The sequence below is a fragment of the Monopterus albus genome, unplaced genomic scaffold (assembly GCF_001952655.1).
Source record: "Monopterus albus unplaced genomic scaffold, M_albus_1.0 scaffold63.1, whole genome shotgun sequence".
NCBI lineage: Eukaryota > Metazoa > Chordata > Actinopteri > Synbranchiformes > Synbranchidae > Monopterus > Monopterus albus.
Genome location: NW_018127943.1, coordinates 2,595,491 through 2,612,887, shown reverse-complemented (window position 1 = coordinate 2,612,887; position 17,397 = coordinate 2,595,491). Strand labels below are relative to the sequence as shown.

Sequence of the window (17,397 nt, the reverse complement as noted above, 5' to 3'; positions counted from 1 at the left end):
AGCAGGAATCGCCATGTTTCTACATGAATGAACATGGCTGAGTTGTCACAAAGCTGAATGGTGACTCAGTCTGTATTACAAAGGAAAGGAAGCTACTCTCTGATACCAGTGGCATGCAGAGCTGTGTCCAATTCTGTTAGCAAGCACAAGACAGAATTTCATTCCTCTTGTTTAAAGTGGCATCAGATGCATAGTGCACTGAGGTATGCGAGACCACAATAAAGACAGATATGTATTAGTGTAACACATACCACAGAGAGACGGCCAAAAACCTGTAAAATATTTCATAGTCTGAGACCATAAGGAGGGAAATCAGTGACTGGATCTTGCATAATGCCATGTGCATGTAAACAAACTGCACAAAGCATAGCTTGTTAAGTGTAGTTGCAGCATGTTGTAGGCCCTTAGTAACAGTCTTTTCATTGCATTCTCTTTTGTCAATGGATATGACTGAGAGAAATGTCTGGTATGCTGGCAGCAGCTGAAGTTTAGAGAAGCCCAGGAGAAACAGGGAGGAATCTGCTGGTCCTAGGCCGGGCTCTTTGGTCCAAGATTTAGAGAGACAAAATGTTTGGAAGAGTCTTAACATTGTCCTGTAAACAGTTAGTGCACATGCAGATTTTTGCTACAGGAAAAAAAAAAATCACTGTAAAACAAATGGTTTCCTTCTGTTCTTGGTTAGTCCAGTCATGATAATGTCATTGATTTACAGTCTGTCATTGCCTTTTTTCTGTCAGTAAAAAGGCTGCAGCTACAGTTTACACCTCCACCAAGAAAGTCAGTGTGTCTGCCTCAGAGAGAAGTGGCAGCTTAAAGGGTATTCATGCAGTCTCTGGCAGTGAAGACTGGGAACCCATGCCCGTCCTCACACCACACACAGCTCACAAGGTGCTTCCTGCTCCGTCTAAAACTGAATGTCCAGGAAATGCCATTAATGTAAGTTCAGTCTTCCTTCTATGTATCAGTGAGTGTGTGCCAGTGGCAGACCTGTTGTCCCTCAGCCTCTTTCATCTCTGTCCAGTGGGCCTGCTGCTCCTCACCAGTGCTGTTGAGGCCCAGGGAGACCCAACCCAGTCTCTCCCTGGGCCTTATGCTACTGTGGCGGCAGAACACGGACACCACCAGTGACACCTCAGACAGCTGGAAGAGCGCCACCTGGAACACAAATGTCTCCTTGTAGGTGGGGTTGGGCTGTCCTCGGCATACGGCCGTCTTACACTTGGACATCTCCTTCCCCTTGGAATCCAGCATGGTCAACTTAACATAGGTGTCTGAAAGGAGGCATAGGAGAGCGGTGAGTGAGTGCCATCAAATGGTGAGAACTCGCTACTGCAGGAGATGTTAACTACTGTGCAACTATGTTTTGAATTAAGTCCTCAAGAGCCATTATTATACTGGTTATTTTCCTCCTTGTGTTCTGATCAAACAATAACTTAAACCTCAGAACACAAGTTACAGAGCCTCCAAAGTCCTGAGTGCCATTAAGACACGATATATGTATATACAGAGATGGAGATCAACTATGTACATTTACTCAAGTACTGTATTTAAGAACGGTTTTGTGGCATCTGTACGGTAGTTTTATTTTCTGCTACTTTAACTTCACTACATTTAGAGAAAAATATTGTACTTTGTACTTACTACATTTATTTGATAACGTTAGTTACTTCTCAGAATGAGGTTAATAAAACAAAATACAGTATAATCATAAGATTTTTTTGTACTTAAGGAACATTTTGATTGCAAAACTTTTACTTGTAACAGAGTAATTTTAACTTGTAGTGTTGCTACCTAAGTAAACAATCTGAGTTCCACCACTGTATATATACAGTATGAGGACTTGGTGACCATGAATACAACCCAGGCTGTTAGGTAAAGTATCTGTTTCACATGTGGCCCTTACAGTTAATATACTGTACAGACAATTTAAATACTTTTTAACACTGGTTACTCAAAGGTTACAAGTAATCGACAGCCTTCTTACCTTTCATGATATACAGCTGCCCCCCCACGAAGTGTTTTATACAACAAAACAGACCGCCTGTGACACACACACCATAGCACATGCAAGTTTGAAAAGAAGAACGAGAGGAAGCAGTCAGAGTGAACACTTTAGAGACTGTGACACACCAGAAGCATTCATGGGAACTCATAAGCAATAGTTGCTTCAGCATTATGGCTTTAATTACTTGGGTTATTAAAATAATTGGTACTGTTGCAAGGAAACATTTAAATGTAATGGTGCACAATTTGTTTTTGTAAAATGTTGCTAGGAGTTTGGCCCATCTGCTTTGCCAGAACAACTGCCTGGTGTATCAGCACTCTTTGGGGAAGGAACATTACAAGGGAGATATTTACTGAACAGAAAATGTACATTATCACTCAGCACTTCATTCCAATCTGGCCATAAAACCAAGAAATAAACACTTTAACTTGGCAGCTGTTGCACTTACTGACAGGTTTATCCGACACTGCGGTTTTGAAGTGGCTTCCCTGGATGACCTCAGCAGATAACTGTCCTGTGGCTGAGTTGTAGATGAGACCCAGGAGAATCTCTGGCAAGGTCGAGTCTGCAGCGGAGCGGTAAGACAGAGCTCCTGCACTGCGAGACACACTCACCAGAGAGCTGCAACCCTGCGAGGCAAAGGAGAAAGAAAGCATCATGCATGGGATGTTTACATTATTTACAACTTTGATGAAGACACTCCAAAGGAAAATCAGGCCACCGAGTGGTGTGAAGAACTTCTTAGCCACGTTAACGACATGGCTCTAAAGATGGAGGTCGGTCAGTCCACTGTTTTGGTTCAGACAGAGAAATTTCAACTACTAATAGTTGAGGTGGGTTGGCTGGAATTTTGAACAGATATTCATGGTCTCTGGAGGATGATCCTATTGACTTTGGTGTGTTCTAGTGTAACAGCAAAGTGAACCGTCTCTCCATCAACTAGATAAACTTTTCATCTGGAACCATCATGAGATCAAACTAACATTCCCCTCAGCTCTACTTTGTGTTTAGTATTAATTTACAAATGTTTCATTTTATTAAACAGGGAAAATCCCACTGGGGTTAGAAACCTCTTTTCCAAGGGAGCCAAGAAAAACATCAGCATTTTTGGTTGAAAACAAGTTTGGTTTCAATGAGGCATTCTGACTTTCATCTAGAAGAAATGGACCACCAAATGACATAAAGGACTTTTTCTAGTGTATTCCTTGAGGAACTATAAAGCATGACTATGTCGCGTGACATTAAAGCTTCTGTTTTTAGTGTAATTATTGAGCTAACAGTACTTTCACAGCCTATTTAAAAATCTGTCAATCAGAGCTTCATGTACTGATCAATGACTGAAGTGTTGGATATTTTTGCTTGTCCTTATGCCACTCTCTAAAAAAATGTATTGATTACATTAGAAAATAATGAGATTGCTAATCTATAATGAATTTAATAATTGGTCACAGCCCTAGACTGACTGGCGATGACAAAAAGTGTGAGTAGGAGCAGATCTGCTGTTAAAATGTTCCTTGTCAATCCAACATCCCAATGCTTCAGTGCTTCAACAATGCACAGGGTTCTTACTGTAAGTTCAGAACCGGGCTCCAGAGTGACAGGTAGTGCGATCTTGCCCTGTAGATTGAGCTTAGTCAGGTAGAACACTTTTTCTCCGAGGACCTTCTCTTTCTTCATCCGTCTGATACTGTACAGGCGGAAGCGAACGGCATAGTCCCCCAGAGCCTCCTGTTCCACCCTGGAAAACTTGAATGTTTCTGTGAAGACAGGACATGGGCCCTTCTGCACCCCGGTCTTGGCCCGTTGCTTCTTAGTGGGCAGCAGGACCAGATGGACCTGCCATGAAATGTTGCCTGTCTGTTTGAGAGCAGGTATGTCTGTCGCCGCAGTGACTGTGACAGCCAACCACTGCTCAGTGGAGTCGTACTCGAAGGCGACGTCCAGCGTGCCGTATTTAGCAAGGGGCTCCGGTTCATAGGCTGTGAGAAGCTGAGGCCCAGAAACATCCTGTATGGAAGACAGAGAATTAGAGGAGCAGAAGAGGGACTGGGAAACTGTTGTAATTAACTATAAGTACAGTAGTCTACTCAAAGGACTCTCACACTGAACCTTAGCTGATCAGTTTTTACTAGTAGACTGGTTTAAACAAGTCCTAATAAATCCACATGTTGTTGTTTCTTGTTATAAGAAGATACTGTTCTGTTATCTAGAGTAAACTAAGCACGAAGTATGATTATTAAGTTGTTCATCATGATAATTCAGAACACAGGGCAGTAAAAATCTAAATAGACCATTATAGCAATGCGCCAAGTCTGTTATATGCTGCTTAAATGCATAAGAAACTCTGATTTCACCTCTGGTCCCAGAACAGCGGTGCTGTCACTGGGTATATCCTCTTCACAGTTTTTGTTGAGGTAGCTCTCGGTGTCCTGGTCCACACTGGCCTCACTGGAGCAGCGGGGGCTGGGGGGACAGTGCTGGGGGGACGGCCCCCTCCTAACAGCTTGCTCTGGATGGGAATGAGAGCCCTTGTCCTGGTACGGAGGAGGCTGGAGCTCAACGAGGGATGAATCTGCCTTCATCCTCTGAATGCTGCTGGCTGCTTTCATGACAGTTTCAGAGAGGGACACAGATGGAGCAGTGTGATATAGAAGGAGCATTACTGGAAATGTACTGTGTTCTGCAGAGATACTATGTATGCAATATAGTCAAGTTCACCTTGTAAACTATTGCTTCTACCTTGGCTACAACACTCCTGTAACTTGTCCTGTTTAAATAAAATGACAACATGAACATATTATCTGTGTATACCCTCGTCTCCTTCACTGGAGGCCTCGCTGCTGTATCCTTCCTGCTCAGTGGAATGTTTGCGCTTGCTGCTCCACACAGTAGCTGTGTTCTGTTGAACTGCAGGGTTGGGGCCTCTGTCCTCCTCACTGTCTGATAAAACTCCCCCTGGACAGAAAAGACAGCCACTGTAGGTCAAACGCTACATTTATCTCACAAACGATAATACGTGCAAGGTTTTAAAGTAGCAAGTAAGACAAGAGCTGAGACGCAGAAGCTGAAACTTTTTGTAGGACACTGCAGAAAGGTAAAAAGTTAAGCTGGAATTTGAAAGTGAGAGAGGAATAGAAGATCCAAACAGTGGTGGTAAAAGGAAGCAGCCCTCCCTCTAACCTTGGTTGCTTTTCATTTTCTTCTTGCTTTTCTTGTCCTTTTTCTTCTCCACGTCTGAACTGTTTTCTGCTTTTGTCGAATCCTCTTTTGCGCCTTTCCCCTTCTTCTTGGCTGTTTTTTTCTTTTTTACTGTTGAAGAATATCCAGAAAGGTCATCCACCTCCTCATCTCCCTCAGTCTCTTCTATCACGTCGCAGCCATTAGATTCATGTTGAGTAGCAGACTGGTGTCCACCGTCACTTCTGTCTTGTCCACTGTCAGCTGTTTTCTCTAAAGCACCAGCTTCTTCATTTTGGTCTCCTGCTTTGTTTTCCTTTGACTTGACTTCTTTCTCAAGCTGCTTTGCCCTCCTTTCTTTCCTCCTCTGCTCTCTCTTCTCCTGCAGCTCCTTCTCCTCCTTCTTCCTCTTCTCTTCCTCTGCTAACTCAGCTTCTGTCTTTTTAACTCGCCAGCACCCGTCCCTCCATTCCCACTCAAGCTGGCTCTGAGCGCACACTCCTGAATTGCTGGTTTGGTTGTGCTTTGAAAGTGTGTGACTCGTCTCTGAGTCTCTAGACATCTTCCATATGCTTTTACTGCTGGCCTTGCCTTCCTGTGCTGAGGAAGTCTGACCAGCCTCCTGACCGCTGCCGTTGTTTCCCCCCTCTTCCTCATCTTGCACCTTGTTGATGATAGTGGTGACCTGCTCAGTCAGCTGGTCGCTGACAGCGTAAGTGGCGTTGCTGACGGTGGTGGCCAGGTCGTCCACGTGACTGGTGACTGTGTTCAAGATGGAGGAAATGTTGACAGATGGCAGGTTCTGCTGGAAGCTCTTGAAGAAGGCCATCTCTCAGCCGGGGATCTCGTCACCACGCTGACCACTAGATTAGCTCATTGGAGGCACTGACATGGACATGTGGTGGTTAGCAGGACATGGTTCCAGCATCACAGTGTATGCTCAGACCAACACTTACACCCACACCGGCATGGCTATGGTAAGGATTATAATACATTTTGCAACAGAAGGCTTCCTATTGTGTTTAGTTGTTTGTTTCCTGTAGTGTCAGGCTCAAATATTGTCAAATATTGTAGTACAGGTGCAGAAAGCACTCATACGCACTTTAAAGGATACTTCCAGTTTATTACAAGTACTGCCTTTTTTTAATCATAATTTCTATGGGTTATCATTGTAATGTTGTCTGTCGTACTAGTAGCCTAGCCCATTTTGACTTAAATAGTCAACTAGTAAGGTACAAAATGCTCACTAGTTGAACTAGTAAAAGCCATAATAGTCTCTAGTTCACTAGTTGTGTGTCGTGTGAAAATGCAGCTACTGTGATAGAGTAAATATACAAGTGTGTGCAGTACCTGGCTGGGTGTGCGTATAGCCACTGAGACGTGACAGATCGTCAGAACTCCCCACTGACAGCTTGTTGCTGAGGTAAAGAAAAAACAGAGCCATCAACGCCATGAAGGCTGCAACGGAAGACAGAACACCCAGAAGCTCAGGAGAGACTGAGGAGAAGAAGAACAGAAATAAACAGGGAGAGAAGCATTAGACACAGACAAACATGCTGTAAGTAACGCTATTTATGGAGCTATGTAACAGTTACAAAACCAACCAAACCAGTCTTTTATTTTTAAGAGGAAAATGTCACCATGGCTAAAAATAAAAAGAAACACTGATGCCTATAAGCAGAAAACAAAACAAAACAATTTTAACCAAAAACTTAAACACTTTTAATGCAAACAAACTTTGATATCACATAATTCTGATGCATATTTTCAGACTCTTCAGACGGTGCTTTGTCAGAGGAGCATTAGCTATTGTAGTTTTTCACGGTCAGTGGTTTTTCCACTTCAAAGGCAGATACAATCTACAACGCTGTATGTAGGCCAACCATACCTCATGTAACCACGCAGCCTTGTGCTGCTGATGTGCTATTTTTATGAGAACCTCAAAGGGACTGAAACGTAGACTCAGTAAATCCACCAAAACATGCACTGGGTCTGCACTTAAATAGTACACACAACACAGACACACCACAATGTAATAGCTGAAGAAAAGAGGAAGTTATGGACAATGAAGCATGAACTGTATTTCTAAAGACCTCAGTGGAAAAGTGCAGCTGGTAAAGTAAAGCAAAGCACACTGCAGCGCATGATGAAAATACATAATACAATTTTTGATACCTATATTCAACAATTAATTCCTTAGTCTTTGTCTTCTTCATCAAGGCTTTGCACATCCATACAAGGTCAAACTTTGGTTTTTGTGTTGAGCTGGTGTCATGGGGTGTGTTTTTTTTTTTTTTCACCTTTCTAAAACCAAAAACTCAAGAATGTAAAAATGTCCAGCTAACTACCTACCACAGTACCTGGGTGTTAGGCTGTTAAGGAGGGTCAAGGGTTTTTAATCTCAACATGGTTTTCCTGGTTAAATAAAGGTTAAATGAACACAAATAAAACAGAATTGATTAGTCAATAGACAAAATTAAATCAATTATCATTGATTCAAGGCATTTTTTCAAGCAAAAATACCAAACATTCCCAACATGTAGCTTCTGAAACGTGAGGATTTCTTGTCTTTCTTGGATTTGACACTTAACTGGGGGCATCAACTTCAATTTTGGAAAATGCAAACATAATTTTTCAAAATGATCTGACACTTTATAGATCAAAAAAATAAAATATTCAGCAAAGTAATGAACAATGAAAGCTATCTGCAACCCTATAAAAAAAAACAAAGAAATAAAATGGTGGTGCACTCTGGGCCAATGTGCCTGGCGAAGCAGACACAGCTCGAACGTTGCAGCGTGTGCTTGGCATCAGGTGCTCACATCCAAAGCTCTCATCATCACCAGTCGCTGGTTAAATTGGTCAACAATGCTGGTATTTCCCTGAGAGCACAAATGAGAGAGGAACAGAGGAAAAATAGAGGTACCCTTTCTCAGACCTCCTCACTGCAGACTGAACTTATTATGGACAGACTTGTTTCACCATGGCAACAGGCAGCGACCACTGCAGCCTGACAACTAGTGCTGCCAAAATGATGGATGCTAAATTCCCGAGATTGGCAAGAGAAGCAGGAGAGAGATAAGAGAGCGACGGCAGCAGAGCTTACCTTCTCTAAATGAATATCCTCTTTAAAGCCAGCTTTCCTCAAAAAACAAAAAATATTACTAGTGCTTCTGCAGCTATAAATAGTAAATGATCTAAGAAGAGGGGAAAAACAAAGTTGCCATGCCTCTGAAGTAATCCAACAACATGTAATAAATGCTTTAGTCTGATCCAGCACTTGCCAGGCTTATGTATCAACTCTCACTGCTGACAGTTGTGTTGACTGAGTCAGAATGACCTGTGCAGCTGAAGCACAGAAACCGCCTGTCAGAAATGAACAGCTTATAGCCCTGTGACCCACGGTGTGATGATGCCTCATACATGGCCCTGCTCTGTAAATGTCAACCCCAGCTGAATAATTTAGACACCTGAGGTAACCTGAGCCCACCGTCAATGTACACTAGTGGTAGCGATCCAGTGTTTGTGAGAGCTCTCACCGCTATCGGTTATTTCCTACATAATCCCCATCATTCTCAGGAAAGTCTGATATTTCCTTTAACAGCAATGCATATAAAAGTGGATTTTTGTCCTTTTCTGACTTTCCTCCATCTCTTTCACTGCCTTTTAACTTTTCTCTTTCAACAAATCCCATCAAATGTCTGAGCAGAATAAACAAGAAATATAACCAAATAAATCTGTCTTTTACAGTGTGAACTGAAGCTGAACTCGGGACTTTGAAATGAGCCTCAGGATTCAGTCTGCTTGTTTCTCCCCGGGTAATGACTCCAGCAAGCTCACTAACAAACATGAAAACACAGCCACCGAAGCATTCGCTGTGAAAACGACAAATGAATAATAACCTCAGAGAAACGCAAGCTCATTTCGACAAAATGTTTATGTCAAATAAATACAAGGGGAACAAATTATTCTGTCATGTTTTCACATAAAAGGGACACAGACAAACTGTGTCAGAATTCCTCACCAGGAACTAAACACTGAATGGAACTCTGCTTGTTTAAAAAGTAGGTATGCAATCTAGAAATGTTGCTTACACACGGAGCTAGGATAAGGCACAAAGCCTCCACTCTGAATAAATCATGAACACACAGCTGCTGTCTTGTGCTGAAGTGAACTAAAACTTGATATGCCATACATAATTCACAAACAGGCATTATGCTTTCTGAGGTCTATGTAGAGAAGCTTTCCATACATCAGTGAAGATTTACAGGGAAGAGGGAGGTGGAGAGCCAAATATTTGGATGTAGAAATTTTATTTTAAACTGAAGTACAGCCAAGTAAGTGGTTATGCAGCCCACATGCACAAGCCAAAAAGAAACAAACACGCTCAAAAATGTGTTCTCGTGCTAATATAGACTTGACGCAAGTGCGAGGACGTGCTCGGCTGTGATGTGGCCTTACCGCGTCTGGCACAGATGAGTTCATGAACACCACAGTTCCTACCCCCTCCTGGGAGAAAGAGAGTCAAAAAGTTTGGAGTCATAGGTTAAAATATAATTAACATATGCCCAGGCCTCAGGTTAGAAGAGCTGGCAGATGGTCTACACAAGAGTAAACATCACTGACCATAGCTAACCAGCTCTATAGTAGCTGTTTAAATATAAAATACATTTCTCAACAATGAAGGTCTAACTACTGTTTCTCTTGTATGAATAAAGTTCTGGTAAAAAAAAAAAACATTAGATCTCTTTATCTGTGTATTTACTGTCCTAAAGGTAGTGGAAATTAATTTTAAAGAGTCTAAAAAAATCTCAGTTTAATCCCTCTGAGGCTTAAATTAATGAAGGATGCTGACACTCATATTCACAGACCCACAGGCTTATGCCCTTAGACACATACATTCACACATTGCCTATCTTGGCTCACTATGTCACTATTTAATGATTTGGATGTCTGCAGTGAGAGTGCAGCAGGAGCAGATCTGAATCGATCTAATGAGGAGGAATGTTGGAAGAGATTAAAGATGGTGGAAATGCCTTTGCAGATTTTCTAACCTGACACAAAGTGTCTGTGTGTTGTCAAATTAGTGAAGGGGTTTTCTTAAGCTGTAGTGTGTCGAACCCTCAGGGCCAATTAATTAATATATTATATTATTATAATGAATTAATTATGAGTAGGTCCCTCTTTGCAATAATAGTAAGAGCAGACCGTGGAGTAACATGAAGAATCTAATTAGATCAGTGAACTACGTGTCCATCTATGCCAGGTACCACTGGTGACCATAGGGAGGCGCTGTCGACACGTCTTCGTGAAGCCGTCCCGTCCCGTATGTCAACACCACTGCATGCATGTCTGCACGTGACACAACAACGGTGTCTGTAACTGGACCTGGCGAGACGCGCGCCCACACTTCACTGACTTCACAGACTACGTCCTTTTGTTGGGCCTGTGCGCCCCGTTTACTTTCACTAGATCCGTTGAGAGACGTGTGTCTGTCTGCATGTACACTAATTATGCTGGCAGTACACATCACTCGTGATTATTTGGGGGAATATTGGCAGCAATCATGAAATACCAGTTGCGGGGTGGTTTTCGAGCTCATGTCGTTATTTCTGATATAGAATTACAACATATTCATCCGCCGAGTGATGTAGTTCTCTAACAGTAGCAAAGCGGTGAGCGGTAGCTGACTGTTGCTGCTGAGATTTTCGGTTAAAGCCTTGAATTATTTAAATTAATCGCTATACTGTCCTATATGTCAAAACCAATTATTTTTAAAACTTGACACGGTCAACCAAAGCACCACCTTCTGTGTCTTGTCCACTTCCATCACTTTTCACGCCCCCCCTGCATCAGTGCGGGTGTCCACACTTGAGCATCACCAGCCCCTTGAAGCTAGTTAGCTGCTGTCCCAGCTCCGGAGCACTGCGGTACTCGCGGAGTAATTTTAACTGACATTGGACTTAAAGGAGAAAAATGGTCGCTCCGGTGAATAGCAAATGTGATTTTCTCACAGCTTTCTCAATCTGTCCCGAGCAAAGTTTCACACGAGTCCGGAAGGACACCTGCGACCGAATACTTACCGTCAATCGCCATGATGCTCTGCCCCGGTCCCCGGACTCTGCCAAGCGTGTGTGTGTCTGTTGGGGCGGGGGCGGTGTGTGTGAGAGGGTTTGTGCATTATATTTTAATTACAACGGCTCAGTAGGATATTCATGTTAAGTACGCGGTGTTTAAAATGTAGCCTATGTTCAATTAAATTAATAATAGTTAAAGTTACAAGTGCACATTTTCCTACATTTAGCCACAAGAGCATTAGTGAGGTCAGGCACTGATGGTGGGCGAGACAGATTAGGAAACAATGGGCATACTGTAGCTGGGCAAGTAGGCACGTAGGCTACATTGTCCCCCACCCCAAGGCCTCCAGACTAAAATAAAAAACAACACAAAACAACTATAAAGAATGGCGCATGAGTCATTTGATAAGAACTAAGTCCAAATAAAGAAAGAGAGCCCCAAATTAAAAGTACACTTCTACTGTATGTGCAAGGATGTTATGGCCGTAGGTCCCCGTCTTCTTACGTCACTGAAAGAAGACACGCCCACGGGCATTTCCTTACTACACTTCCGCAAAGTATAGTCCACACATCTGTTGTACCGTGTTCGGGGCTTGAGTAGGTAATGCGACATAACAGAAGGTGGTAAAAAATGAGCGAAATAAAAGACAGTTCTGCTAAAGCTGAGGAAAGCAGAACGGAAAAAGACTGGAAGGAGGCCAAAGCTGCTTTTGATAACCTCAAGTCAACCAAACCGAGACCTGTAAGTATTTTGCTACGAAGTTTATAAGCATATTACTTTACAGATAATTATGGGATTCATTAGTGCCAAACAATCATAGTTAACGGTTTTCCTCGTACCTTTTTCATTCCCTCCCAGCCCAAACCCCAGAATGCCGTAACTATCGCCGTCTCCTCTCGCACCCTCTTCAGCATGGTGTGGGAGAGGAAGGTCTTTAAGGAAGAAGGTGTAGAGAAGTACGTGGCTCATCATATGGACCATGAAGATGAGCCGCTCAAACCAGGAGCTGCTTTTCCATTTGTGAAGGTACAGGGGGGCCTGTGCACCTCAAGCTGCTTCCAGTCACTGTTTGCAGGGCGTGGTTCCCGGAAGTATTCAGTTATTGAGTTGCAGTCCATACCAGGAAAAACTTGGAGGTCACTATCTATGTTTGTTGGGCTGCACATTTCCTGTGCTGAGATTGCATGGCACACCCGAGTAAGCAATGCAGAAGAGGAATTTGCATTTTGGCACTGACAGCTCCGGTACAGTCAGGAGACTTTTTACAGGAAGTCATGCCATTCTCTGCATTTAAAGACAAACCATTCCATACTCTATCCTCATACCAAATAGGCCCTATGGTACCAGGACAAAATAGGGGAAGTTCAAAAACTTGATGTTAAAGCTCCTCTTACCCCTCAGAATTTGCTCACTTCTTGTAATGCTTTCAAACATGTCCTGAGATTCAGCAAGAAAATCCATCATTTTTGAAGGACAAAACAAGTGGAAAACCACTGTACAGCTTCTCGTGAAGCTTGTTTGATATTTACAGTCAGTGGTTGTGCATGCCTAATGTGCATAAGACTAACCTTGAATGCTTTAACCAACTTGCTCATGCACACTCTCTCCATTGAATAAAGGATGATCACAGCAAGAGTAACCTCGCCCTGTTTCTGGGCAGTTGTACAACTACTCAGTGACTCAGTGAAGAGATATGTTAGAGACCTGCTACACATTGTGGGTTTAAGGCTTTCATTAAATGCAAATCAGCCTGGATGTAGGGTATCCGTTGAACAGTGACTCAGTGGAGCATGTTAATTATTTCCATTGAATACTTTTTAGATTTGGTAATTGCAGTAATTTTACTACATGTAGGCCAGGATCTTTTTTCCAAAGCTACAGAAAATGATTTTTGTGTTTTAGTGTCACCCCATGGTGAGAAACGATGTCATTTTAAACAGGGACTTATTATGTTTTTGCAAGAATGTGAAGATACTCAGCATTTAACATGATGCCCAATGTTCAGTATTTTGCCAAGTATGTTTATTAGCAAAATTTAATACCTCAGTAACTATATGAAATAGAATGTATGCTGGTTTTCCATTACTGAGCAAATACACAGTGCAGCTCAAAGGAACCATGTCTGTTTTCATGCATGTGATTATGTCAGCCAGTATTTGATGTCATGGTATAACCTGACAGATTTGAGGGATGTATCAGCGATTGAGTTGCAGTGGCTTCACTTCTGTGAGTTGTCATGACGTCCACATTTGATACAGTCAATGGGGGAAAACCAGGTCATGGTTTAACTGTTTCTGTACTTATATAATTTTTGTTCTGTAGTGTTGTTATTGATGGGCCAACATGCGCACCAATACCAGTATATTATCTGTGACAAGCCAGGCTATTATCAGTCAGCCCAACTTATCGGTCTGGATGTGGTCAGCAGTGTAGTGCACACAAAAAATGTACAGAAACCCAGATGAAGGCCTGTGTGATTTTAAAAAACACTTTCCTTTCTTTCAGTGCTGGGTTTTAATACCATCATTTTAAAATGTGTGACCCAAGTAAAAGAAAGGTGTGGTTAAAATGTTATATGTATTGTAACCTCATGTTTAACACTTTGACACATTACCTTTTCTTTTGGTGTAAAGCAGTCTGTCCTCTCTCACAGGCGCTGATGAACGTCAACTCTCGACTGAGGGAGCTCTACCCAGACAGCGAGGAGCTGTTTGACATCGTCTTGATGACTAACAACCATGCCCAAGTTGGAGTGCGCCTCATAAACAGCATTAATCACTATGGTACGCTGCATCCCGCTGCAGCAGCAGACATCATCAGGAAGTGCACTTAATGCAGTAATTACATGCTAGAATGGGATTTCTTCTTCACATTTCTCCAACTTGATTTTATTCTTTCAGATCTGGCCATAGAGAGATTCTGTATGACAGGAGGGCAAAGTCCTATAGGCTACCTGAAGGCCTACATGACAAATCTTTACCTCTCCACAGACTCAAAGAAAGTCAAGGAGGCCATAGAGGAAGGTAAGCTAATGCTGCTGTCAGATAAAAATTCACATCACACATTTGTTGTCTAACAGCTGTAAATGCCCAGATACCTGATGTATTTAATTAATTAGTGGATTTATACAGTTGACAACAAGTTTTATACATCATAGTACTGTGTCTGGGTTTGGACGTTTTAGATAAAATATGAAGATGTCACCTTGTGCTCCGGGAACCAGTGAATAAGTACAAGAGTAATACATTGATATAAAAAACCCATACAGATTAATTAATAATGAAAATCTTTATATAATCATTAGTTTCTACTCGTATGTTTGTTGATAAAATGTAAAAGTCAGTGTTCCAACTACCAGTGAATCCTAACCAACATGTAAGCACCACACACAAATCCTTTCAGTAGCTGTTGAGAAGTTTCACTGGAAGACAAATCTTTCATTAAAGTGGTGCCCCGGTTCCCTACAGCCATGCCACAAAATGGCTAATAATTAATATATTGTAATTGGTATTGTGCCTGACACATTGTGATGTATACACTGTCCACTTGATCATCAGGAATTGCTGCAGCCACAATGTTTCTGCCAGAAAAAGAGATTGCGTTGAGCGATACTCAACTGAAAGTGGCATTCGATGGTGACGCCGTCCTCTTCTCAGATGAGTCTGAGATCATTGTGAAGCAACACGGCCTGGACGCTTTGTTTGAGCATGAGAAGCAGTTTGAGAACAAACCTCTCGCACAGGTAACACATGGCTGTTTTTTTTTTTATGTGCTCTATAACGGACACCTCATGAAGAAAGAAGAAACATTAGGAATATGAGGTCATGGTTCATTTTAAACCGATAACAGACATAAAACAGATGTGACAGGACAGGTGAAGTAGTCACAGCCTCTTACATGGATCAGCCTTCACATTTAAACCAAAAACTAATAAATAAAACACAATTTAGCAAAATGGAATGAAAATAAGTAACAGTAAACACATAAACTGAACAGAAGAGTACAGACAAACACACCTACATTAGCTATTAAGGAAACCATACTGCATGTGCCATCAGGCTCTGCAGGGATGAGGAACCTGCTTTGCTACTTCCTAAATCAAACTTGAATCAGCTCGGGTAACCTTTTCCACCTTGTGTGTGTAGTTTTTTTTACACTCCTCATTTTATCTCAGTCATGAATCCAAAAGTAATTGTATAATTACACGGTTAGAGAAAGGTGCTGCATTCAACGTTCACATCAATCTGATGAAAAGAAGTTTATAAAGGAGAGTGGCAGATGGAGCAATAATTAAAAATAATAAACACATGCATATACAAAGTATTTCTGTGTTCTTACACGAATGAGGTAATGATTTGATTTATATTGGTCGGTCACAGATCAATCACCAACTCTGTGTACTTCCCTCTGTTGCTCGTCTTTGTGTTTCTTATTTCCTGTTTTCACACCTTTTGTCTCTGTCTCTTTCAGGGTCCCTTAAAGTGTTTTCTGGAGGCTCTGGGGAAGCTCCAGAGAAAATTCTACGCCAAGAACGAGCGTTTGAACTGTCCCATCCGAACCTACCTGGTCACAGCCCGCAGTGCTGCCAGCTCAGGAGCTCGTGTCCTGAAGACACTCCGCAGCTGGGGCCTGGAGATTGACGAGGCTCTGTTCCTGGCCGGGGCTCCCAAAGGGCCCCTGCTGTTGAAAATTAGGCCACACATCTTCTTTGATGACCAGATGTTCCACATTGAGGGGGCCAAGGAAATGGGGACCATATCCGCACATGTCCCCTATGGGATTGGGCAGAAATACAACAAAAGTAAACTCATCGAGCAGCCTGAGCAGCCAGCGAAAAAGGAATCACCTAAAAAAATATAATAGCATTTCCTGGAGGATTTAGATTGTTGATTGGCAAGACAGTCAACAAGGTTTCTTACTGTTGGGATTTTATAAAGTGCTTTTTTTAAATTTCCTTTATTAATAAGTGGGAAAGTGTTTGTTTAAAGCAAGAGCTACAGTAGGTGCTATACACTTTTACTTTTAATGCTGTATTGAAAGAGATGTACCAGATTCATTACCTGTTGTGCCTTTAATGATACAGTATCTGCATCCCTGTTTACCTTTCCTGTCTTTAGTACTGTTGGAATTTTATATAATTTTCTTTACACCTTCATACCATAAAAATGTTTATTTTATCCTGGTTCTTGGAAAGGCTATGCAGTGGCTTCAGAGTTCTTCACTTTTTGCACATTGTTTGTTAAAGCAATCTCCCCAACCAAGGCCCTTCTTGGTTAGAGAGAGGGGGATACTTTAGATAAGAAATAGTTTTGTAAATGTGAGCTTTTACACACAAACTATATACAATGTCCACTTTAGGTTTTCCTCAGTCATGTTCTGTGAGTTGTTTACGCTTTTAAACTGTAGGCACCTGTAGCCTACATCATGCACCGCACTGTAACTGTATTATTCCAAAATGTTTTTGTTTTTATGAGTGTTTGGTTGCAGATTGCATTTTGTGTGTTTCATGCTGCAGACATTTGTAAATGTAAACACTATTGAGGAGTTACACAGCCACACACACCTGTTTGTATCAGGGCTGGTAATATTTCTGTATTTTGTACTGGTGGTAAGTTACTCATGTTGTGATAATAAAACTAATTTTTGTGCCATTTTACTTTTCCATGCTATGATTTCAGTCTAGGCAAAACCGTGGTTGCTGGATTTTGTCAGTGGTGGATAATAACAAGTGGTCAATTACTGAGGAATAATTATGAGGTGCTTGTACTGAAGTATTAAAAAAAGAAAATTAGCTGCATGTCTTTGGGCAGATCTCTCCCATGTTCAACTAATAGAGGGCCTTACATGAACAAAGCCACAAGAGGGTGCTCTTGCTCCTCCCCACGTTTTGTGTGGACATTTTTTTTAAAGCAGGGGGACACATCACTGCGGAAAGATCACTTAGACATAGAAATTAAGTACGAAAACAGCTCAAAATAACAAAACCAAGAAGACATACTTTTTAATAATTTCATACACAGTGTACAATGTTTTGAGACGTGTTCTTTTTTTGTTATGCCTGAGTTCCCACTTGGCCCATTTGCCCAGGTACCAACATACTGTATCACTGTAAAGCACAGCAGCAACCATAAACTGCA

General features: G+C 41.8%; 2 protein-coding genes across 11 annotated transcripts in view; one reads left to right on the top strand and one right to left on the bottom strand.

Annotated features, from left to right (window-relative positions):
- Positions 1 to 12,150, bottom strand: part of syt14b (synaptotagmin XIVb) — a 15,411-nt gene extending 3,261 nt beyond the window's left edge. The window contains exons 1-11 of one of the 10 annotated variants that reach the window (XM_020603896.1): positions 11,266 to 11,307; positions 9,644 to 9,691; positions 6,533 to 6,600; positions 5,186 to 6,067; positions 4,817 to 4,960; positions 4,360 to 4,607; positions 3,575 to 4,012; positions 2,454 to 2,634; positions 1,985 to 2,041; positions 988 to 1,271; positions 836 to 910 (exon numbers count right to left, since the gene is read on the bottom strand). In XM_020603896.1, coding sequence (XP_020459552.1) covers positions 905 to 910; positions 988 to 1,271; positions 1,985 to 2,041; positions 2,454 to 2,634; positions 3,575 to 4,012; positions 4,360 to 4,607; positions 4,817 to 4,960; positions 5,186 to 6,011 — 2,184 coding nt within the window. In that variant the 5' untranslated portion in view covers positions 6,012 to 6,067; positions 6,533 to 6,600; positions 9,644 to 9,691; positions 11,266 to 11,307 and the 3' untranslated portion in view covers positions 836 to 904. Of the gene's footprint in view, positions 1 to 835; positions 911 to 933; positions 1,272 to 1,984; positions 2,042 to 2,453; positions 2,635 to 3,574; positions 4,013 to 4,359; positions 4,608 to 4,816; positions 4,961 to 5,185; positions 6,068 to 6,532; positions 6,680 to 7,534; positions 7,554 to 9,643; positions 9,692 to 11,265; positions 11,353 to 12,099 lie in introns of those variants that run through there. The other 9 variants (XM_020603895.1, XM_020603890.1, XM_020603894.1 and 6 more) reach the window with 9 other exon arrangements.
- On the top strand, positions 11,794 to 16,780 carry LOC109962310 (cytosolic 5'-nucleotidase 1A-like). The gene is made up of 6 exons (XM_020603900.1): positions 11,794 to 12,001; positions 12,119 to 12,286; positions 13,914 to 14,043; positions 14,161 to 14,283; positions 14,818 to 15,002; positions 15,731 to 16,780. The coding sequence occupies exons 1-6, from the start codon at positions 11,891 to 11,893 to the stop codon at positions 16,118 to 16,120; spliced, it is 1,107 nt and encodes a 368-aa protein (XP_020459556.1). The 5' UTR covers positions 11,794 to 11,890; the 3' UTR covers positions 16,121 to 16,780.
- The last annotated feature ends 617 nt before the right edge of the window (positions 16,781 to 17,397 follow it).

What these genes read in the sequence shown, in the direction of transcription:
- LOC109962310 (XM_020603900.1), top strand. Translation starts at nt 11,891, where the DNA reads ATGAGCGAAATAAAAGACAGTTCTGCTAAAGCTGAGGAAAGCAGAACG. An exon ending in CAAGGAGGCCATAGAGGAAG is followed by an intron (nt 14,284 to 14,817) that starts GTAAGCTAATGC and finishes CTTGATCATCAG; the next exon opens with GAATTGCTGCAGCCACAATG. An exon ending in AGAACAAACCTCTCGCACAG is followed by an intron (nt 15,003 to 15,730) that starts GTAACACATGGC and finishes TGTCTCTTTCAG; the next exon opens with GGTCCCTTAAAGTGTTTTCT.